General features: G+C 35.1%; 1 protein-coding gene across 1 annotated transcript in view; it reads left to right on the forward strand.

Annotated features, from left to right (window-relative positions):
* LOC150107366 (venom phosphodiesterase-like) overlaps positions 1-25,421 on the forward strand; it is a 291,454-nt gene that overhangs the window by 11,202 nt on the left and 254,831 nt on the right. The window contains exon 2 of the mRNA XM_090391228.1: positions 14,881-14,957. Within this exon, the coding sequence (XP_090247354.1) occupies positions 14,895-14,957 (63 nt within the window). The 5' untranslated portion in view covers positions 14,881-14,894. The remainder of the gene's footprint in view (positions 1-14,880; positions 14,958-25,421) is intronic.

The raw sequence follows: 25,421 nt of genomic DNA on the forward strand, positions 1-25,421 counted from the left end.
GAAACCCTCGACACCGTAAAGGTAAAAGAGGGATAGATCTATGTATTATTTATTTAGATTTTCATATTATTTTTTATTCTTATACAGTGAAAGTAATATTTTATTGATTGGAGAGTTTCCTAATTTCTGTTTCGTCTTAAAATAGTATAAATATTCTTTCTTACTTTGATACTACAGATTCTGTTGATGGAATATTAATACAGTGGTATCTCGATAATTCGAACCTCTTTAGTCCGAACCCTCCAGTAATCCGAACTGCAGTTTGAAATTAAAAAAAAATTATTTATTACGTATTATTATTTTGTGTATTATTGTTTTTATTTAATAATTATTTTAACTATTATTATTTATTTTATTATTATTACAGTAGTACAGATTTTTTTCATACTGTCGATTGTACGGTTATACTGGAGGCCTATTTTGATTTATTGTGTGTTCACGTTTGCTTTTTTATACTGTACAGTACGTACTGTATTGTCGGCAGGAATCACAAATACAGTATACACAAAAAGAGGAAATTCAAAACGTGCATAATTTGGTAAAAAAATACTGTATAAATCCAGATTTTGAAATTTCACAAACAGATGTTACGGAATGGATTACAGGTAGAACCGAAAGTGAATTCCAAAGAACTCGAAGAAAAAAAAGTAAAACATGAGAGGCAGCTGACAGTTTTAATATGTGTATAGAATGGGCTAAGCAGAATGATACGCCATTCCACAAAATTCTGTTGCTAATGCAGCTCCGAGAAGAATCATTTGAAAAAAGTTTAGCTTCCAAGAAGCAAAAGAAAATCAGTGACTTTTTTACAAAGAAATAAAAAACTTTTTTTTTCTGTTAATTTGTGAAACTTTGTTTTGTGTTGTGTACAAGAAAGTGATATTTTTTACGCAAATTAAGTTGCGTACTTAATTTGCGTAAAGCCTTACTGAAATGCAATTTTATTAAATTGCATTTCAGAAAGAATCCACAACAATACATACACATTTAATTTTTTATTGAAATAAACTCGTGTACTATATTATTTTTTTGTATTACATTACAGTACAGTAGCTTTTTTCTATCGGTTAATTTATTTACAGAATTAAATTGATGTACCATTAGAATCTGATTATTTTTGTCTTAAACGCTAGTTATTATTTTCTCTTGGGGGAAAATTCGCTAATCCGAACGAGCACGGTTTTTATTAGTTCGGATTAGCGAGATTCTACTGTATTTACAAAATTATAACCCCAACCGTTATACGATGATAAGGTGGTTGGCCTATGCCTCCCAGTGTATCCTATGTCTGTCTGTAGAAGCATTATCTTCTCAAGGCCGGTTTGCTGTTTGCTTGCTTGTTTGCTGGAGAAAAACCCCACATAAACTGGGGAGAAAAACCCCGCAGTCCTCACCCAAGACCGACTAATTTGGCTATGTCTGAGAAAGATCCTACACTCCTCACGCCAGCGACGGGAATCGAACCCAGGACACTCCTTTCCCAGGCATATGGTTGTGAAGCAACCGGCCACTCGGCTAACCGCGCGGACTACTACATAGTTACATAAAAAATTATATTTTGTGAAATTTATCTTGCACTGCATTTACTTTTTATATATCGGTATCAATGGAAGTCATTTCAGTTTTCTAGAATGACATTTTCAGCGATCAATAGTTCGCGCGACGAATTGTCCTTGAACTATGATTTCATACTGACATGCATAAATTTCACAACGAATCAAGCATACGTGAATGGGTCCACTACACCAATACTATACAAGAATCCAAGCGCAAGTTAATATAACTTGTATCATATTTGCGGACTATATCTCTTTGAATAACACGGTTGGCTAATATTGTCTTCAGATATCTCTGAAGCATTGCTGTACTGTACATCACTAGCGCTTGAATTTCCAGTCTGATAAATTAACGATGCCAAGAAATTATATTTTTGGTTTAATCCTTTATTCAACGGAAAGTAAAGTTTGCGCGTGAAGTATCTTCACGACTGGACTACTTTTATACATCCAATAGGACGTGTGCTTTGCATTATGGGATACTAAGAAAAGGCTAATGAACTTCACATCAATTACCTTAGTATTCCATCATGCAAAGCACACATCCTGTTGGATGTATATAATGCTATGTATTATGGGAAGAACCCATATCCAGATCGGTTTTTTCAACCTTTATTGAGGTCTCATTAGTGGGAACCAGATCCAGAAGACTTCAACCTCGGATACTGAGGTTGAAGTAATGCAGAAGTCATGTGGCGATACACCTTTTCACAACTTCTATATGGGAAAATATGACTTCTGCATTACTTCAACGGTGGTATCCGTTCTGGTTCTGGCTACCACTGAGTGAGACCTCAATAAAGGTCGAAACTGATCTGGGTAGTGGCTTCCTGTCTAAAGCATCGTGTAACTAACATTTGTATAGAAAATTAGGGGATAGGTTCTGTAATACTCAATTAAATATTCATTTTTTAAAATACATTTAACAGTTTATTTGTGTGTATACGAGTATATATATATATAATATATTAAGAATAATAAGACAAATACTTTTATTGAAACAATTTAATTAAAAATACAGTATGTGTGTGTATATATACATATGTATATATATATATGTGTATATATATATGTATATATATATATGTATATATATATATACAGTATAAATATATATATATATTTTCTAAGCCTTTTTTCGACCGGTTCCCGAGTTAGTCGATCTCTGGCACGGGCAAGCAGGTTTTTCCTCCCGGAAACTCGGGTTTTTCGTCCTGTAAATTCAAGAAAATCGACCGTAGAACCCACATTATTTTTCAGACATTAAATATATTGTGTTAGGGTTAGAGACCACGAGATGGCGGCACATTTGAGCCGTCTCTCTTCACTGCGTACCGCTTAATTAGTGATAGCCTTGGGCCATCTGTCTCTGATTGGGTACCAGTGGAGATTGAACTGCCCACTCAGTCTCCAAAAGTTAGATAGGGCTAAATGGCCTCGCCTACTCCCGTATATACGGGAATAAAAAGGCGTTAGCTGATTTTTTTTATTTATTTTTTTTATATATGTATATATATATCATGCTTGCTGCGCAAGCTCATTAATTGAGAAAGAAGTAATATTTATTTGTTAATAAATGCATGCATTTATAAGCATTCCATTTAGGCTTTTATTTTTATAGACAGAAAACGTCTTAAGCTTGCGCGGCAATAATTGAGCTTTGCGTTGTGTATCAAAGACCGATGTTGCTCGTTTAGCCAAAGCTACCTTGGCTTGCTCTGTTGTAGGAGCTTCCAGGTCCTCGTTGCTTACACACAGGTCCATACGCAGTCAACGTAGCTCTAGCCAGTGAACTTCAGCCAGCCTTTACAAGTGTGCGTGTTGCTTTTCCTTTGTGAGGAAAAGAACTTTTCCTCACAAAGATAGAAAAAGCTGCATCCTCTCTGCCTACCCAAGAAGCTAAACCTTCTACGTATAAAAGCTATATTCACGATAAATAATGCTAGACCCTCTACTGATAACATTTCTCATAGTGAAAGATTAGCCATTAAGAACTTAAAAAAGAATAATGATATCATAATTCTTCCAGCTGATAAAGGGAATGCACAGTCATCCTGAACAAAACTGACTACCGCAACAAAATACTTGAATTATTGGAGACAGACACTTACTCTGAACTTAATAATGATCCAGAAAGAGAATTTCATAACAGAACCAACAATCTTCTAAAACCTACTTCAGAATTACCAAGGCACATCCGACTTTCGCTCAGATCTGTTCATCCTTTAATCCAACGATTATAATATGGTCTTCCGAAGATCCGTAAAGTCAATACTCCCCTAAGACCAATAGTTGAAGGTATCGACTCCCCAACTTACAATGTGTCTAAATATCTCACCTCTTCCTTAAGACACCTAACAGGAAAATCTTCTTCTTATGTAAAAAATTCAGCTGACTTCGTCTCGAAAATCAAAAACCTCAAACTAAACAAATCAGATTTAATGGCAAGCTTTGACATAGTGTCTCTTTTCACAAATGTTCCAACCCAGGAAGTTCTCAAATCTCCTTAAGAGCAAATTATCCAAAAAATTCTTCGCCTTACTCTCCCACTGTGTCAATTCAGGATACTTTAGATTTGAAGACAAGATATATAAACAAAACTCAGGATTAGCTATGGGCAGCCTGCTCTCCTCAGTTTTAGCAAATAGATTTCTTGAAGACTTTGAAGAAAAAGCGATTAGTTCGTCTACACTAAAACCTAAGATCTGGCTGCGTTTTATTGATGATGTTTTCCCTCATTTGGGAGCACGGCCTAGATAACCTTAATATTTTTCTGGATCATCTCAACAACTTTCATCACAAGATTAAATTCACCTATGAACCAGAAACCAACAACTGTCTCGCTTTTTTAGACTTAAAACTTACGAGATGTTCTGACAATATCAAAATCTCCTCCATCTTCAGAAAGCCTACACATACGGACCTTCATGCATCCTCCCATCACTACCCTCCACAGAAATTTGGCATTATCTCCCCTCCCTGGCACATCGAGCCAGATCATTATTATCCGACGAGATAGAACTTCAAAATGAACTTAATTTTCTAAAAAGGACCTTTCTCAACAATGGTGTTTCTCTAAAAAAATATTGAGAAATTTCTTTTCCGCAATCGTCCAACCTACTACGGAAGACTCTTCTTCCCCAAGAGCGCATATCTCTTTGCCTTTTATCAGTTCCCTTTCTCCCAAACTGGCTAAAATTCTTAAGAAATTCAACATCAAAACATGTTTCACTACGTTTCCTAAACTGCGTTCCATCCTCAGTCGACCTAAAGAAAAACATGACTTTCTTCAGTACCCAGGAGTTTACAAGATTATTTGTAATTTTGGAAAGCCTTACTACGGTCAGACTGATAAATCAATCCTTTTCTGTGTTGAGGAACACGAGAGATATTTCCTACAACAGAACCCGAGCTAGCGCTCTCTCCAGCCATGTCCTTGTCTCAATAAACTCCGACGAAGGCCGCCAACATCTTATAGACTGGTCTCAAACTTCAAACATACATAAGTGTTATAATGAACTTGAGAGACGTATTCTCGAATCCAAAGAAATTTCATTCGATTCAACCCACCTGAAAAGCCTCAGCTACAATTTATCTGATACACACATTTCAGCTATCCAGTACTGGCGCTCTCGCGATATCTCTCACACGCAGTTACATACAGCTGGAACTATAGCACGTAATCCAATTTAAACTGTACTACAGTTTATAATAGATCTGTTGTCGTTATTATGTAATGTTTCTGTAGTTTTTTGTGTATATAATTCTTTGTAGTTGGACACCTGAAGAAGTTGTTTTATCAACGAAACTAGTAGTGTTCCTATTAAATCCCATTCTTTACTATTCTCGGTGTTTAGTCATTCCAACTTTTTAATTTTCATATATATATACCGATGTCTGAACAATTGTCTCGTTGTAGTGTTTTCAAATAACTTGCATTAATAAATAATACAGTAATTAGTTAGTGTACCAGTTATAATGGATAATTTAAATCCATGTTGTATAGAATATAATATATTCAAAATTGCACGCACATGTCGAATAACAACTAGCGTGACATACTGCTATGGTAGCATGCTACTACCTAGAAACCCCATAACAATGAGTATGGTGCTGGTTTGGTTGAATTGGATTTACGACCGAATCAACTCGGGTTCTGAGTAGGCTTACCAAACGTCCCGGTTTGAAGGTATGATCCCGGCCAGTTTGTCATTTTGTCCCGGTTATTTGGTAAAAATTTGAAAGTGCAGAATATACACGCAGTACAAAAAGTGCAGCCTCGGAAAATTGCGAGTCGGTATTTCTTTTCGGCGTGTTGTTTGTGATTTTTTTTTTACTTCATTAAATTAATTTAACCCCAAAATGCCAAAAAGAAACTGTGTGTTTACGGATGAATTAAAAATGATTATCCGTTTTTGAAAAAAGTCTGTGGTCATATTGACAAAGTGATGTGAACCGTGTCCTTCAGAATTTTCTGTGGTTGATGGTGAGCGTTCGGACATAAAAAATTACTTGACAAGTGCGAAACATAAGGCTAGTCTAGCAGTGGCAGGAACTTCCTCAAAGATATTGTCATATTTTAAAGATGCCGATCCAAGTGCCAAAGAATTTTTAATAGCTGCTAAAGAAGCAACTTTTGCATTTCATGTTGCTATTCGCAGTCTCAGCTTTAAGTGTGCCGATTGTTCATCTAAATTGATATCAAAGCTTTTTGAAACAAAGTTTAGACTGGGTAGAACAAAATGTGAAGCTGTCATTGTTAATGTGATTGAGCCACTGTTGTTTCAGCAACTTTGTGAAGATTTAAACAAAACAAATTTTGTGACGATATCAATTAATTCTTCCAACAGGAAAGAAATTAAAACTGCGCCATGGGTTGTGCAGTATTTTGCACCAGATTGTGGAGTAAAAGTTAAACATTTAGACTTTCAATCAGTTTCCGGTGAAACTGCAGAAATACTGACAAACCATTTAATGTCAGTTGTGAAAATTCATAATATAACAAAAGAAACTATTTGGATTTTGTGGAGATAACTGCAATACCAATTTTGGGGGTGTAAAAATGGAGAGGAGAAAACAATATTTACAGTCGATTGAAGAAGGAACTAGGAAAAAATATTGTGAGAATTGGTTGCGGTGCTCACATCGTTCACAACTGTCTTCAAACTGCAGTTGATGTTTTACCTATTGAAATAGAAGCTTTAGTAGTCAAAATTTATAAATATTTCCACATTTATACGGTTCGAGTCACTCAACTAAAAGCGTTCTGTGAATTTGTAGATGTAGAGTATAAAAAGGTTATTCAACATGGCAACACCCGTTTTCTTTCGCTACTTCCAGCTATTGACAGAATACTTGAAATCTATGAGGGACCGAAATCATATTTTATTTCACAAGAACACTGTCCGGTCATGATAAAACCGTTCTTTGATAATGTTTGTGGTTTGTGCACGGGCAACTCAGATTGTTTAATAAATCTATCTTGATTATGGAAAGTACAAAAGCGAGTGCAACAGATATTGTCATTGAGCTTAGAAAATTACAAACAAATCTTGAGGAAAGGCGTGATAATAAATTCATGCCTCAAGAAGCAAAAAAGCTTTTTAGAATACTGGAAAATAATGGAAGTATTAATATTAATACAATACTACAAGGGTTTACAAAATTTTATGACCGATGTCTTTCTTACATTGAGCTTTGGGAAAACAGTTTTGGTAGAGCAGAATCTTTTACTTGGATAAACAACAATGAATTAACTTGGTCGGAAATTGAAGCTTCAGGCGAAAAAATTAATGAAACTCTTGTAAATAATGCAATAAACATGGATGAACTGTTTGATGAAGTGGTGATTGCAGAAGCTTTTTGGTCGGCAAACTATGATATTTTGAAAAATACAAGTTACGAAGAAAAATGGATACAACTATTCAGTCATTTCAAAGAAAAGAACACTTCATTGCCCAATCTTGTCCAAATAATAGAATACATTTTCAGCCTGCCAGGCACATCTTCAACTGTTGAAAGGATATTCTCAATAACGAATAACATATGGTCTGAAGGAAGGGGTAGAATGGCTGAATCAACAGTAAAAGCTGGATTGCGCTGCAAACTTAATAGTGAATTAAATTGTAGTGAATTTTTCGACGCGATTAAAAATAACAAAGAATTTTTTAAAAAAGTTCACGCTAGTGATAAATATTAATAACTTTTTAAGAGTAATTAAAAATTATTACTACGAAATATTGTTTTTTGGTAACCACTCCGTTATTTAGCCTTTTATATCATAAGTATTTAGCATAGAAGGCGTTACTTTCTGTTTTGAGCAAACTCTCAAAAGTGTCCCGGTTTGATTAAAAAAAAATAATAATAATAATTATGGTAAGTCTATCTGAGGCAAGTGTATTATGTCTGTTAATTGCGTGTATTGTAATGGCCAGTTTGTCTATTTTTGTGGGATTTAAAAAATCATATATAGGTCACCCATAGCTCTTCAATACAACATATATATTGTTATTCTTTAACCGTGTAAAATCGTTCAATTCGAGTAACGTAAATCAAGGGTGAGTTAAGTCAGTCTTTGGCGTTGACTTTATCTTTCTACTACACGTAAATGCATTAATCAATAATATTTTATTTAAAATATTATATACTTTAGCTTTTATCAATCATTTTGGAAAAAGCAAGTAAAATATATAGTTTTTTTTTTCAGCAGCTTAATCCATATTAAGCTATCACTGAATTAAAATTTGTAATTTCATATTGGATTGATGAATAAAGAAAAAATTGTACAGCGGTGGACAAGATACTGTAGTGAGTTATATGAAGAAAAACTAGATTCAGATAGCGTTGGGAAACTGACTGAAGAATTGAAGAAAATATCACCACCAGGTAATGAGCAAGATATGGACATTTTAAGAGGAGAGGTAGAAAAAGCAATAGGACGGCTAAAACACAACACGAGTCCTGGTAACTTTAACATTACTGGAGAAATGATTAAATATGGTGGTGAAAGGATGGTTACAGAAATGCACTAATTATGTAATATGGTATGGAAAGAAGGGAAAATGCCAGTGGAGTGGGTGAAATCAATATTAGTATATTGGCATTATACAAGAAAGGAAATAAGCTAGAATGTAAAAATTATGGAACAATTGCCTTGATAAGTCACCTTGGTAAAGTGATGATGATCATATTGACAAAAATATTGAGAACACAATTGGAAGCATACCTTGCAGACGAGCAAGCAGGATTTAGGAAGGATAGAACTACAATTCAACAGATTTTGACAATGAGGTTAATAGCAGAGAAAGCTAGGAGAAAAAAAACAAAAACATATATATTTGCTTTGTTGATTTTCAGAAAGCATTACAGTATTGACCAGAAAGTGACATTAGTAGTTCTGGAATCCTATGGAATTGATTAAAAAAAAAAAAACACTAATAGCTATATTAAAATATGTTTATCAGAATGCAGTTGCAGCAGTTAGAATTGGTGATGATTTGGGGAAATGGTTTAAAACAAGCAGAGGTACTAGACAGGGAGACCCAATATCACCAAGCATTTTCATCGCACATTTAGAAAGAGCAATGGACAAATTGAAGGAAGATGCCAAAGGAATATCTGTACACGGAATGAGAATTAACAATCTGAGATTTGCAGATGACATTGTTATTATTGAAGAAGACGAAAGAGAACTACAAAAAACACTGAAACTGTTAAATGAGGAAGGGAAGAGATTTGGACTTGTTATGAACTTGGAAAAAACAAAGACAATGGTATTTGGTGAGAAGAACATGAAACAAAAGATACAAGTGGATGGAACTGATATAGAAAATGTAGAACAATTCACATATTTGGGAAGTAAACTGACATATGATTTGGACTGTAAAAAAGAAATAAAGATCAGGATTGCAAAGGGAAGAACAAATCTGAAGGCCATGGATAACATCTGGAAAAGTAAAGTGATCAGCCTGCAAACAAAACTAAGAGTACTGGAAACATGCATCTTCAGCGGTGTACTGTATGGATCTGAAACGTGGGTAATAAATAAGGAATCAAGAAAAAGAATTTTGGCATTTGAAAGAACTTGTTACATGAAGATTCTAAGAATAGGATGGGTACAGAAAATCACCAATGAAGAGTTCTATCAGAAGATACAACCAAAACAGAATCTAATGCAGAAGATTATAAAACGGAAACTGCAATTATTTGGACACATCTGTAGAATGGGTGAGACCGGAAGATAAAGACATTTATGTTTGGTATTTTGGATGGTTTAAACAGAAGAGGTAGACCATACAGAAAATGGATAGACGATATAAAAGACTGGTGTAGAATGGGTGTACAAAAACTGCGACACTGTGCACTGACTGGACAAAGAAAGGTGGAAGAAGATAGTAAAGCAGGCATCGGACATCAACGGGCGGTGAGCCCATGGTTCGTGATGATGATTTCATATTCGGTTCCAGTCAGACCATTTGAATTCAGTTCTAAAATTTATCACACCTTAACAGTATTTCTAGCTATCTATGTGATCATTTTTAGCATGGATCGACGCTATACTCAACAATATTAGCCAGAACTTTATGTTTTGCTTAGAATACATAAGAGAACAGACTCGTATGTCTGGCTTAGAATATCGAAGCATTTGCTGCTTAACTAGTTATTTACTTGGCACTGATGCGCTTCGTGAAGCCCATGAGAGGTAGAGAAGCTGGTTCTATTCAGACTTTTCAATTTTTATTATTATTTTAAACTGCAGCATATTGAACTTAACAAAACGAATAACTAGTTTGGAAATACACATACAACTTAACATTGCAGGCGCGTTTGCAATATTAAAATAATGTTATTGAACGACTGATAACAAATAAAAGGCAAGATGGTAAGTAGGAAACAATTCACGGAGTATGATTAACACTTAGGAATGATTAACATCAGCAGTACCTAATAACTCCACAGAGTATGTCATCCTCAAAGAAAAGTTTATTTTGGTCTTCATGCAAGGCAGTCAGTACCGTCGACAGGGTGTAGCATAGAGGCAGCCTGCTTCACGGCGCTGCTTAATAAGGGCGCCTACCGCAATAATCATATTGATAGGCGCCGTCGCTACGCTAACCTGTTAGCGTAGCAAGTGATGAAAGAAGTTTTTCCAAGCTTAAACTGATTAAAAAATTATTTGCGAACAGCAATGACCCAAAGAAAGATTGGTTGGTCTGGCTACATCGATAGAGGCGGACATAGCTTATAATTTAAATTTAGAAGGGCTTATAAACAGTTTTATTGTGATATCCCCGTAGAGCAAACATTTAATTAATATCATGTAATTGTTTTGCATTAATGTTTCTCTTGTAATAAGGACAAAATAGCAATTGGAGATTTTCTTACATTTTTGTCTTATAATCCATCCGGGGCAGTATTTAATTGTTTGCCTCAGGGCGCCATCTAATCTGGCGACGGCCCTGAAGGCAGTGATGTTATTTTTCACTAACATTTAATTTCTGTCCGTATCTCTGTTGAGTGCGTAAATATACGCATTGAAATCGATTCATCTATTCTCGAAATGTTTCATGCAGAGATTGAAAATGTCAGATTTCGTTAATTGGAAATGCGATAATTCGAAAAACTATTAATACAAAGTACTGTGAAATAATCTGTAGCAAGTGCAGTCTTCCATGATGCATTAACTTTTCGTTGCGATATGACAGTAATGCATGATTGCCTTCAAGTCTTACGTTAACTCAAATTATCTCCACAATGAAATATTTTGAAGCCCTAACTAGTACTCGAGGATCAGTTAGAACTCCGAGCATTCACAAACATGCATGTCAGTCGGAATTGGCAGTATTCCAGTTTTCCAAAATTCAAAACCAATATCAATCATACGCCTGTCAGCGCTCTTGCTTTCTAATTGTGTCAAATTCATAGTGGGGAGGAAGGAAGAGATCAACTATCCTTCCTTGCATTGTAACGTTCACAGATCTAAAGAAGCATTCTTACTAAAATTGCCTTTAAAGATTGCGATCTATAATACAGTTTCCTTATTCAGAGGGAGGAAAAATCAAATAAAAAATTTGAATTATATCAAATGTTGAAATCTTGAGCAGCTAATATTTTTCAAATTCAGTACAATTTGAAAAAAAAAAAAAAAAAAATCTGCTACCACTGTCGTTCCATATTCTTTTCCCTAATTAAAACAAACACAACTGACGGGAACAGGTTGAAGGATTCGGTAACAACTACGCATGCGCTTAGTTTCCGGTTAACTTGTTGCACTTAGCTGTGGGTTGTTTCGTAATATGACTTAAGCAGCATAGAAGCAAGGTAAGTAAGTAAAGTTTATTCACAGTGCAGTTTCTTTGTAGCATTGTTATTATTGTTAATTTATTTAACAACAGTAAACTTCCTTTTGTTTCTTTTTCATTTTATATTAAAAGTGAAGGGAAATTAAAAAAACACTTTAATTTTTAGCTGTTCATAATTGGAAGTAGCAATGAATGAATCAATATACTAACCTCCGCAACATACGATGGATAAGAGTAGGGTATCTGATCGTCCTAATTTACCGACTATCCTTAAAGAATAAGAAAAAGAAAACTTGTCATTCTAATAAGACAAATACCACCATAGGAACTTGTCATGGAATCTTCAAAATGCCATAAAATAAACTGAGCATATCGAGGAACACGATTAACTTCTATACCAACATTGATTTTCTGGCAATCCACAAAGGGGATCGGAGATTTTATCGCTTCATCTACCGCTGGTTATCTGCAGCGCGAACTCCAAGATATCGGTGTTCAGAGCATTTTAGCTGGTCTTTCACCGTTATTTTGTAACTCACATCAGATTTCCCAGCTAATTCAGGTGTGTATGTGTTCTAGAACATTTGTTGCATTTATCTGTTTTTTTTCCATTCGCGCTAACGTTCATCTCTCATCAATGAAAAACACGATCCATAGGTTTGCTACTTTCTAAATTCGATAAATGTTGTAGAGCTTTAAAGAGTCAAAGCTTCGAAAACTTAACAGCACTGATATCTTAAGTGTGATTTTCACACCATTAATAAAGAATGTCGATAATTTAGTGACCTCCAGCAGTTAAACAGCAGTCTGCTTTTCTTGCAGTATCATATCTCGTAACTCATTATCTTGCACCGCATCGAAAAAATGTCCACATTGCTTTGTCCAGAAAGTTTTGGATCTGAATTCTGTGAAGGATTCAAATCTGAGAGGAACTCCTTCTTGGTCAAACTCAACTGGGCGTTTTTTAAGATTACAGACTACGCCATGGACTTGAATAATTGTATTTAGTGAAAAAGAAAACATTACTATAGAGTCGGAGTTTAAATCTGAGATGAATCTATCACAACTCTAATACTTCTCGAGCCTATATAAATACGACTACCTCGCACTACCAATGTGAAGGACACATTGGTCAGCTCAACAATCAAAATCTTCTTAACATTCCTACAGCTGTCATCGATTAGGACCGCAGGAGTAAGCCGTTTGGGTAATCGGTGTGCTTCGCCTTCCTTCTGCGTAATCTGTGAGCACATGTATTACCTTCAGTGGCGCACTCAGGATTTAACCTTGGGGGTAGGGGGGCCGAGTTGAGTAGACGATTTGCGAATACACACTATGCATCGCATACGACCTATGACTGAGCATCTGCAGGGATCGCTAATTCATAAGTAGTATAGAAATAGAAGACACGACACAACATAAATAAAAAGAAAATGAATTTTAATTAGAAAAAGATTTTTGGAAAATTTTCTATTGTTTTTTTTTTCTTTTTCTTTGGGGGGGGGGGGTTGCCCGGACCCCTCTCTGGGTGCGCCACTGATTACCTTCATCTATGAAAATGATTAGGCGTCCAAAGCGAAGCAGTTTTATATAATTATTTAGAAGTAAACATTGAACGGTTTGCTTCTTTCCAGTGAACAGAGAAATATGAAGAAAATACACACATTAACTGGTCAGTGATACCAGATCCGATGAGCTACTTAACTCTTGAAATCTGAAGAACAAGTAGGCCTGTCATTATTTTTTATGTACGTGTATGATACATCTGCCGGCTGCAAACAGACAGCATATTGGTTCGCAGTAATCACTTAAATCTTTGACATGCTGTTTGAAACCTCAAATTATTTTAATATCTACTTTTCATAAATATAATCTACGAATTTTCAAGAACCATTAAGTAATTTCTGTTATGGACATCACTCATGTCCATAATAGAAATTTATTTTTCCATAATAGAAAATTATTTCTCATAGAGATTACAGTAAAATGCTGTTGGAACGAGAGTTCGCATAAATTGTCATGGTAAAGAATGCTATTTATTACAGATTTCGCATCCAGAGCTTATCTCATTGAAAATTTAAAATCGCTTCACAAATGAAAGGAATTTGCTCAAGTTTAATAACTGGAGGAATTCGTATTTCTAACTTGTTAATGTGAACATCGACACAGTATACATAAAAGTGAACCACAACAGTTATCATGCAAAGCGTTTATTTACAAAACCTGTCTAATTTCCGAGCGACATGAAATAATAATAATAAAAAGAACAGAAAATGAAAAAAAATTAGAAAGAACTGTTCAATGCGTGTAACCAAGGTCCGTAGCCATACTAGTTACTATAAAAATGCAATGTAGGCGATACAGTGACTAAAAAAAAAATTAAATGACTGTACTTAGGAGGGCCCCCAAATACATACAGAAAATAATTGTACATAATAACATTTGGAGTAATTTTCTATAATATGCGTTTTGAAAATTACTCTGATTGTTGTCTCAATTATTTTCTGTATGTATTCGTGTGCCCTCATAGATAATCTTCTAATTTTTAGTGCCTGCATCGCCTACATTAAGTCTTTTCAGAATTTTACATCATAATCGTTTTTTAAGTACAACTGATACCTTTTATCGGTGGAGTGCTTTCTTATTCTGATACTGCAAGTGTCAGCATAATAATAAGGAAAGTTTTCGGAAAATCTATCCCATAAAAAAAAAAAAAGAAAGAGAGAGAGAGAGAGAAAGAGAAAGAAAGCAGCCGAAAGGAAGCGGAGCAGTTCTTTACTTCGTAGTAACTGTAATTATTAACTAATTTGTTTTTCGTCACAAATCTCTGCCATCAATTGAACAGTTGGCTTATAACCGAAAATATTCCTTTTTAAAAGCACTCGCTGCATATACTCGTAAAAACGGACTTCTCGTTATGCGGTATAATTGTTGCATCGGACTTGAACTCTATTTTAGCATTCACCTATACCTACAAATAGACCATCGCGAGCTGATTCTTTTACTTGTATATTCATATACAGCAGTCCTAAAAAAAATGGCAATTCTGGAAATGACACCCACTGCCGATGCGGATGCTGGACATTATCGTCATCGATGGGTAAGTATCTTTTATAATTAACAATTAAATGTTTCTTATATTTAAATATAGCTTAACTGCTTCTAATCTTACAGTATTGATAAAACGGCGGAATTTATGCGTTCTCTTATTAGCATTTGTGGATGTAGAACCTTTCAACGTAATAACATGATGATGAGTAGGACTCGACACTGGCAAGGCAATTGACACAGTGGCGCACACACACCCATAGTGCCGAGAGGAGTTTAACGTTATGGATAGGCGAAGCAATATTATGCAAGGCTGCAATATGAAGCCTCTGAATATGAATTGCGATGGAAGTGTAGCCCTCCTGTCCTTGTTTGTATTTCAACTTAGCAGGGCGAGGGGTTATGCTACATCCTTATTAAAATTCTGTAAACAGAGCGGCCCTCTGCACTTAAACGTGTAACAGTTGCCGAGATTTATGTCGTACAGAAACAAAGATTGAGCAGCGATATGCTTCCGATATACTATGGAAAACGTTGCAAATATTTCTGTATAATTTGCGTAAAATGCAAACTGTGGCTGAGGGTACGTGGAGTTACATTTTCTGACCTGGTAGTGCTGTATTTCTTTAAACGCAAGCAATACACTATCACAGTAGGTTGGAAACCCAACTTTTAGTAGACGTTCATACTTTTTTTGGAGAAAAGGAAGTTCTTTTAGAAAATTTTCCTTTAAGATAATGTTCCGCTAAACTTTTTGATGAAACGCGAATAGTCTTCTAAAATATTTTTCGCTAGTTATTTCTCATTATTTTCATAATGAGTAACACTCGTATTCAGCGGATTTGATTTATCCAACATGCAATATGAGTGGAAATACTTTTATTGGGATTATGTTGATCAAGTGCATATAATAACAACTAGTTTCACCAACTAAGGCTGTTGGCATCTTCAGGGTACATAACTGATGTACGGCACTAAAAAGTAAAAAAAAACTGTTAAAAACTATAATCAACCGATTCCAATTATATTAAACGAAGAACAGAGCGCGTACAATACATTCATAGAGCGTGGATGATATCACTTGTTGTTATTTAGGAACGTTCTATAGTTAGCACTATAATTCAGTTCTGGCGAGTTGAAGGATCTGATAAGGGTCTTCCAGATCATGCAAGATTAGTCCTTGGTTCCTATTAAGGTTTTGTATACAGCGGGCAACTGTTGTGGCCTCCTTAAAAATTCGGGAGCGGAAGTCCTCCTCCATGTAAGGAATTGTGCTTCTTTCCCACTCTGTGGTATGGTTCGTTCTTGAGAAATGAAAAGCTAACCCCAATTTTTCTTCTCTGTTATTATTGACGTCACCTATGTGTTCTTTTTGCCTAATTTCAAGGCTCCTTTAAGTTTGGCCGATGTAATTCAAACCGCACGAGCATGGTATGTTATAAACTCCAGCATATTTGGAGAAAGGATGGCTATCTTTTGGAGATCTTAAGAATTGTCTAATCGTTTCTGTGGGTTTAAAGGCCACTCTTATTTTATGTGGTCTAAGGAGTCTAGCAATCTTATTGGAAACTGTCCCTAAGTATGGAATGACGATGGTAGAAATATAACGTACATCATCTTGTTGTCTTTGCCGGGGTCCAGAGAAAAGTATCTTGTGGGCAAGTCTTCGAGAAAATCCATTCATGGTAAGGTTGGTGGATATCAGGGATAGTTCTTCCTGGAGGTCTTGTTGATCTGTTGTAAGGAGAGAGGCACGGTTCTTAAACATGTGTACAATACTAAGTTTCTGAGAAATGTGGTGTGAGGAAGTGAAATGTAAATAAATCTTATCTCAAACAGACCCTAAACCCACAGTATGGTGGAGATACGTGGATGATATCTTTATCGTTTGGAACCACACAAAAAAGGACCTGTTCGACTTTCTTAACAAAATCAACTCTCTACACCACACAATCAAATTCACTATAGAACTTGAAGAAGATAACCAATTATCATTTCTGGACACTTTAATTAAGAAGCTTCCGAATGGTGGTATCAACCTCTCAGTTTACTGCAAACCTACCAAATACAGGACGTTATTTACATTTCACTTCCTCACACCACATTTCTCAGAAACTTAGTATTGTACACATGTTGAAGAACCGTGCCTCTCTCCTTACAACAGATCAACAAGAGCTCCAGGAAGAACTATCCCTGATATCCACCAACCTTACCATGAATGGATTTTCTCGAAGACTCGCCCACAAGATACTTTTCTCTGAACCCCGACAAAGACAACAAGATGATGTACGTTATATTTCTACCATCGTCATTCCATACTTAAGGACAGTTTCCAATAAGATTGCTAGACTCCTTAGACCACATAAAATAAGTGTGGCCTTTAAACCCACAGAAACGATTAGACAATGCTTAAGATCTCCAAAAGATAGCCATCTTTTCTCCAAATATGCTGGAGTTTATAACATACCATGCTCGTGCGGTTTGAATTACATCGGCCAAACTTAAAGGAGCCTTGAAATTAGGCAAAAAGAACACATAGGTGACGTCAATAATAACAGAGAAGAAAAATTGGGGTTAGCTTTTCATTTCTCAAGAACGAACCATACCACAGAGTGGGAAAGAAGCACAATTCCTTACATGGAGGAGGACTTCCGCTCCCGAATTTTTAAGGTGGCCACAACAGTTGCCCGCTGTATACAAAACCTTAACAGGAACCAAGGACTAATCTTGCATGATCTGGAAGACCCTTATCAGATCCTTCAACTCGCCAGAACTGAATTATAGTGCTAACTATAGAACGTTCCTAAATAACAACAAGTGATATCATCCACGCTCTATGAATGTATTGTACGCGCTTTGTTCTTTGTTTAATATAATTGGAATCGGGTGATTATAGTTTGTAACAGTTTTTTACTTTTTAGTGCCTTACATCAGTTATGTACCCTGAAGATGCCAACAGACTTAGTTGTTATTATATGCACTTGATCAATATAATCCCAATAAATGTATTTCCAGAGCTTTTTGGTCAAGAAAAGTAAACGTTTTTTAACATGCAATATGAGTGTTTTAAGAATATATATATATACATATATATACAGTTTTGTAACGATATTACTTTAAAAGGGTAACTCCGTAGAATAGCTGCTAGTGCTAGATGTATAATGAATCGAACTTTATGGTGAAGCTTTTCATGTCAGCTAGTGAATAGTCTTGCTGCCACTATTTTGGCAGTTATCTGGAAGGAGTTCAGTGGTGGTATATGTAATGCATTGCCGAGGACAAGATTTGTAGAGATGAATGATTTTACATTGGTTGGGTAAGTCTTAGTAAGCATTCCTAGCGGTATATTCCGAAACCTTTGCAGTTTCACTTCATAAATACGAACCATAAAACTAACGTTTTATAACAAAAAGAATTATATTACATGTGAAAGAAAGCAAACCTACACTAGCCTCAAAAGCCCCTGGTTACTTTGGTCGTGATTCCAAACGAAAACTAATTTGCGAACCCGAACTAATTCTAACAAAAACTCAACTTTCAACTATATTTAATCGTAATTCATCTCTATTTTCCCAGTTATGCACATTTTAATCATTGTCTTTTCAAACTTGGGCCATAATTCCATAAAGATAGCGAATATTCATAACTATATCTCCAACTTAAAATCTCTGCTTCGTTCAAATTTGCTGTCTCTCTCTCTTTCTGAACTATTTTCCTTTTTTTAAATTGTAATTTTTTTTTTTTATCCCATTTGAACTTTCCTAATAATGGTCATCTTCCTTTGTCGATTTTAATGCCCATAATTTCACTTTGCTTGTATTTGCTAACTACATTGATCTAGCAAGTAGAGATATCAAAAACATGTGCTGTTATTTTAATGATCTCGCATGACTTGTCCATATGTCTACCAGACAACCAAAAGTATTCTCTAAACAGCGCTTTTCTCGTAGCCCAAACGACGATACCTTTGGTTGGAAGGACCTAAGATGTGAAGAGATGTTATAAGTGCTTTTCAAACAAAAGGTGACTGGCCTGTCTCATACGGAGATGGAAAGGTTTTCTCTCCCATAAAATCTTGCTTTTTCACCCTGTACAACAGCCAAACTTGTCACAAAAATACAAGCAGCTATAACACGCTGACTTCATAGCTTTAGTTTCTTCGGCCATAATTCCATAAACAACACTTAAAGAAGAATCAAGAACACTGCAAATTGGCTTTCATCGAATCTTCCTTCTCTGTTTATACTAAAGTTGAAAATAGATACAAGCAAATTACCAACACATCCAGAACTGAATTTGAAATGGCTAAATGTAGGAAAATTTTCATATCCAAATGACGGTCATTTTGTCCAATCCTGGTTTCTGTTGAACTTGTATAGTTCTGTTTCAAATCTTGTTGTTGATCTTGATAAATATATTCCTAACATTCTAAATATATAAAGTTCAATTCAATGTCCCTTTTATGTTTTGCTAGAAGCGATCGCAATATTTTTCTTGTCCAGACCGGATACTATTGTCTTCTGATCTTGAACACCTTTAGTCGGATTGCCCTGGAACAAGAAGAAGAATAAAAAAAAATAAAATCCATTAATGCTGTCTATTTATTCTCTAATATCCTACTGACATCTATCCTACAGCTTGAAAATTAGTAGAAAGGCGACACATTTTCTGAACATAATCTGAAAAAGATAATTTCTTTTCTTAACTGAAATATCAAAACTTTGCTAGCATAACATATTATGAATATTGCCTCTTCAATATCCAAGAAATTAAGTTTCTCTTGCGCTCAAGGCATTACTCTGGACAAATTACCAATCCCTGCATCTTTTGAATGTATTTGGTACAGCGTTCGTATGAACTCCCTAAAAACAGAGTACAGAAGAAAACTATTGCGATGATTACTGATCTGTTCCCCCTCCCCAATTCATTCTACTTTTCTTCAGACATTTAATTTTTGCAGCTTGCATACAACACTTCTTTAACGTTCATCTTCAGACCTACAGAATTAGAACTGTTTGTTCTACTGCTGTCTTCTTGAATAGCCTTTCCCCATACGGATTTCGAAAGGAGGTATAATCTGCAGTTCTTCCTATTCAGTGTTAACACATTTAGCTTCTTTCTCTTCAGTTTTCGGCCCATCCATGGGAGGAAAGTTGAAGAGTACTAAAAATTAAACAAATGCTTCTGTATGGAATTACTTAAACGGCAAAACCTAATTTACGCCCGTTTACAGTTAATCTCTGGTATCCAAGCGCGATATTTGAATTTAGACCCTGATATTGTAGGCGGTGAAGCATACTTTCGATAAAAAGTATTTATTTTGTTACTTAAGTATAAAGAGCTAATAAGCTTCATTTCGGCAATGAAAACATTACTTAAATTTAGGGGATATTAAATCCCACATAGTTTTAAAACCGAATAAGAAACTCAAAGATTGGAATCAGAGAGTTTCTTGCCGAATATAGTAAACTATAAAGTATCGGCGATACTAGCGTTAGCCAATGCAAGTGATCCTAGTACATAGTACGTTATTGGGCAACTCGTTGCATCCAATCTTTTAGTTTCTTATTCGGTTTTAAAACTATGTGGGATTTAATATCCCCTAAATTTAAGTAATGTTTTCATTGCCGAAATGAAGCTTATTAGCTCTTTATACTTAAGTAACTTAATGGTTGCACCTGTTTGGAAAACTCGTTCGCAGAGTACATAAGTTCTTTTCGCTATACACTTTGGTATCAGGTCTAGCTACTCACTGATGAAGCCTCAAAAAAGGCTGAAACCGGTCTGGGTAGTGACCTCCCTCCATAATGTAATAACAGCATACATTTCCTAAGAAATGTGTTTTTACATTATGGAAAATACCTAAGAATAGCGATCTGAACTTCTTCCTCCACCTTTGCAACGAGTTGCCCAATAACGTACTATGTACTAGGATCACTTGCATTGGCTAACGCTAGTATCGCCGATACTTTATAGTTTACTATATTCGGCAAGAAACTCTCTGATTCCAATCTTTGAGTTTCTTATTCGGTTTTAAAACTATGTGGGATTTAATATCCCCTAAATTTAAGTAGTATTTATTTTGGATGTCTCTGGTGTGTGTAGGCATCGAAAACAGTTTTCACTGTTGTTGGTTAGCTATAAAGCTATCGATAGATAAATCTATTTGTTAATCTTTATTCCACCTAGTAGCATACTAGATGGAATAAAGTTGTTGGCTTCAGGACATATATATTCGGGATTGAATATCATCATAACTACATTCGAAATTTGCAAGTTCTAGAACTATTATATTGTAAAGACATTTTTGGAATACATTTCCCACAAATCCTGAAAGTTGGTTTACAAATGCACGGAACCATCGAATATGAAGCTAAATGACTGAGCATAATAATATAAAATGCAAACGTTTTCTAAGTTGTTGGTGACTGACCAATTTAACTGAATGTTCAGGAAACTCTCAGTTCTAAACAGGCCTGTTTGGAACTGAGAGTTTCATGAAAAAATGTATATCTTGATGTAATAACGTTGTATATAATACAACGTTATTACATCAAGATATACATTTTATATCAGCAATTTCAGAATCACAGTGGAATAAAACCGATACGATATTATTTAGAATGACAACGCTGGAAGAAATGACATTGTAGGATCAAGGACAAGCTTCGTTCATAAGCTGATCATATGGCAGACACCTGTCATACGTCATGAAGTTATACAATAAATGGAACAGCCAATCGAAAGCTATAGTGCACAAAACAGAAAAGTTTGCTGCGTTGAATATCGCGTTGAAATTATAAAATAACAAATTTCACGTTAACTATTTTCTGTTGCACGCTTGAGTTTCATTCAAACAGATATGAGACTGAAAATTTAGGACGCAGTTAGTTAAGAGAATCGCAGTTTTATAACCATTGGCATGTTCATAGTGAATCACTTATTATTCGTGTTGTAAACTGAGAGAATTATTCTCGCCGTTTCTGAAAATAAAAAAAAATAATAAACAAAAATAAAATAAAGTTGTAAAAAAAAAAGTGAACTATTCTTACTACAGCAGCAGAATTAAATGACTGAAGAGTTAAGTATGTAATCAGACAGCGGAAGGAGAAGGAAAAACTTTCCTCTTCGCAATTCAGTTTCCATAATTGCAAAAGATTTTCCAGCAGTAACCTTTCGTTTTAGCAAATAACGCGCGTAACTTAAGTGGAAAAAAAAAATGAATACATAATTTTCGACGATGTTTCGTAGGCATCTTCTATAGGAATTAATGCAACGCGGACATTGCGATATAAATGACTGAGTAGGAAAACAAAAGTCACGTAATACACGTGTACTAAACGATCAATTAAGTTATAATATAAAAATTATGACCAGGAAAGTCATTTCCCATAAAGGAGATAAACGACGTAGTTTATCAGACCTCCTAAGATTGGGATGATGTAATAACTCCCCACAACTCTCCTTGTTTACTATAAGATATCTGTTTCTGCGCAGGATTTGTTTTCTTCCAAAGGATTCTTTTTTATTTTATTTTATTTTTATTTTTTTAAGGAGATAGCATGCTTTGCAAAATAGATACACGTTTTAAATTAAAGATACCAAGAAATTATATACCTACTTGGTTTAATCCTTTATCCAAGTGTGAGCAAACAAAGTTTGTGCGTGAAGTATCTTTCAGGACTGGGGCAACTCGTGGCAAAGGTGGTATGACTTCACATCACTTGCCTTAGTCACCTCCGGGTCTGGCTCCCATTGATGAGACCCCAATAAAGGTCGAAACCGAGATGGGATACTAAGGCAAGTGATATGAAGGTCATGCCACGAGTTGCCCCAGTCCTGAAAGATACTTCAGGCGCAAATTTTGTTTGCTTACACTTCGATAATGGATTAAACCATGTATATAATTTCTTGGTATCTTCAATTTAATTTATAATATAATCAAGTGAAAAACTTTCAATAACAAATACACGTTTTGTTCTTCGCAGTGAGCAACGGCGGATCTTTCAGGCTACCATGGTTCAAAGTATGACAAATGTATGGTTTGTCATACTTTGAATACGTAGAATCTGAACCTAGAAAAGGGGAAAAGTTGTCCTTTTCTGGTTAATGAAACGAGAAAATCTTGTGGACAGGTCGAAAAGTCCCTTTTATATTAAATGTATCTGATTTGTAGCTCCAAGTATCGTAAAGATTAAGCAAACGGGATCTGTAGTGCGATGGCTTTGTTGACTCTATTAGATAAGAAGACGGAATTAATGTGTTTTGTATTTATTGAGTAACAAGGCTTCAGTGAAGCGTGAGGAATGAACACGATTAACCAAGGTTCTGACAATGATGGTGAGATTATGTAGGGATGTATAGACCTGCACGTGTTCTTTTTATGAAAGATGGACAATTTCGTTGTATTCGTTAAAAAAAAAAACATCCTTAAAAGAGTTAGTTCTTTTGGTCATCATCAGATTAACAGAAATATTTTTATGCATTTAAACTCATAAATAATTTGTACTCATGATTCAACAGAAGTCACTGAATCATACAGTAGCTTTGCCTGGTTGCGTAATTCTGTGATTGATTCGTATTAGATCCGGAAGCAAATTAAAAGACAGAATACTTTTTCTGTAAACGTAGAAGGTAAACAGAGCCTACAGAGGAGAGGTGATCAGAAAAGGAATAAAATAACGCGACCGAAAAAAAAAAAAAAAAAAAATCCTTTTCAAGCCCAAAAATGAATAGCCAGCTTGTCAGTGATAAAGATTGATGTCAGCTGTGTACATAGTGGAATGCGAGCATGTAGTGTTACTTAACATCTCTCGACAATGCCATGTCATGCATCTGGTTTGTACCACAACAAAAGGAAACTACCTGCTTGAGAAGTTAACAAGCAAAGAAAAGATTAAAAAAAAAAAGTGACGGCGCTTTACTTACACAACTACCTGACGACTAGATAACTCTTCAATGTGTTGCTTACGTCATAGACAGCTTGATACCTAAATGACCTTATCGGCCTTAGGCGTCCCAAAATAACAAATATACCCAGCTACGATTGGAGTAGAAGAATATTCTAAAGTTATTGTGGGACGTGTAAGTCGGCAACAACGTTTTGAATCTTTCCCTGTCAAATATGGTAATTAGCTGGCCGGAATTATCACAGCAGATCTAAATCAGAAACTATTTTGAATAGTTAAAAGGGTAAAAATAAAGATTTGTCTAAATGTTGTCATGAAAGTGGTTAGGTTTTATTTCCTCGACCCCTCAAAAGCAGAGCACAATGAATGTATAAATATACTTTTAATGGATGAGTAAGGCCAGTGGCTTCCCGCGATGAGTTCATGGAGGCTGAAAATAATTCTTTTTATTTCGATAAGGTAAGGTAAACTCATGTTTTAAAAAATTCGAAACTGAATTGACTTAAATTAGAAAAAAAAATATTGATTTAAAATAAAGTCATGAAACGAAGGCTGTAACATTATCTTCAATATAATAGTAGTAACGAACTCAAAAAAAAAAAAAAAAAACTCCATGTTGCTTGTTATTGATCGCATTTAAGGGAGAATTAAAACAACATAAATTAAGAAGTGATATCTTTTTAAAATTCAATAAACATATTTCCATAAATCAAGAAATAACTGCATATTTGCATTCTCGTTTTTTAATTGTTATTTAGATTTTAATAATGAAACTTAACTCGCTATTATTATGAATAAAAATAATAGCTGTTCCTTTAAATTTCCGTTTTATTAGAAGAAAGCACTATACAGACAGTAAGCGAACTATCAGAGGCCAACCCCTCCCTCTCCTGAGCATACATTGAAGCGATGAGTCAGCATTTGAATCCAACTTGTAGTACACTGATAAATAAGGAATTTTATACTTGGCAACTGAAGTTCCGAAATGCAAAAGATTAATTCCCTGAAAAATCTTTTAAGGAACATTAAAAAAGAAAAGAAATTTAATGGGGCACATTCTATATACTAGAATCGGGCAGGGGATAATCGATGCACTTGAAAAAACAGATAGTGACACTTTTGAGAAATGAACAATTTGTGTATGGAGAATGAAAGTACAAATAATGGATGAAAAATCTGTAATCCTTATTCCTTATTTCATGGTCATATTTTGACCATGAAAAAATTCCTTATTTCATGGTCATATTTTGAAAAACAGTGGAACTCGGACAAATTTCCATAAATAAAACAACAACAACAAAAATATGAGGATTTAAGTGCCAGCATGATAATCTCCAGAATTTAATCCTATCAGCTCCAAGGATGATGTTCTGATGAACTGATCACCATCACTCCAACTTTCTTCCAAAACTGTAAGAACGCAAGCAACTGCTGTCCTTTTAATGTCTGCTTCAAACCTACTGAACCAACTTTTTTTCATTTCGTCATGGTTTGCTCAGCCTTCAGCAGTTCAATAAGCGTATCAGATTTTTTCTGACTCTTGCCCACATGCGGCACGGCTGTACTAATGGGTTTTGCAACCTTTTGTGTGTGGATCGGATTTAGAA

The sequence above is a fragment of the Typopeltis vanoorti genome, chromosome 4 (genome assembly GCF_054136105.1).
Source record: "Typopeltis vanoorti isolate ZY-2024b chromosome 4, IOZ_Tvanoo_1.0, whole genome shotgun sequence".
Taxonomy (NCBI): Eukaryota; Metazoa; Arthropoda; class Arachnida; order Uropygi; family Thelyphonidae; genus Typopeltis; species Typopeltis vanoorti.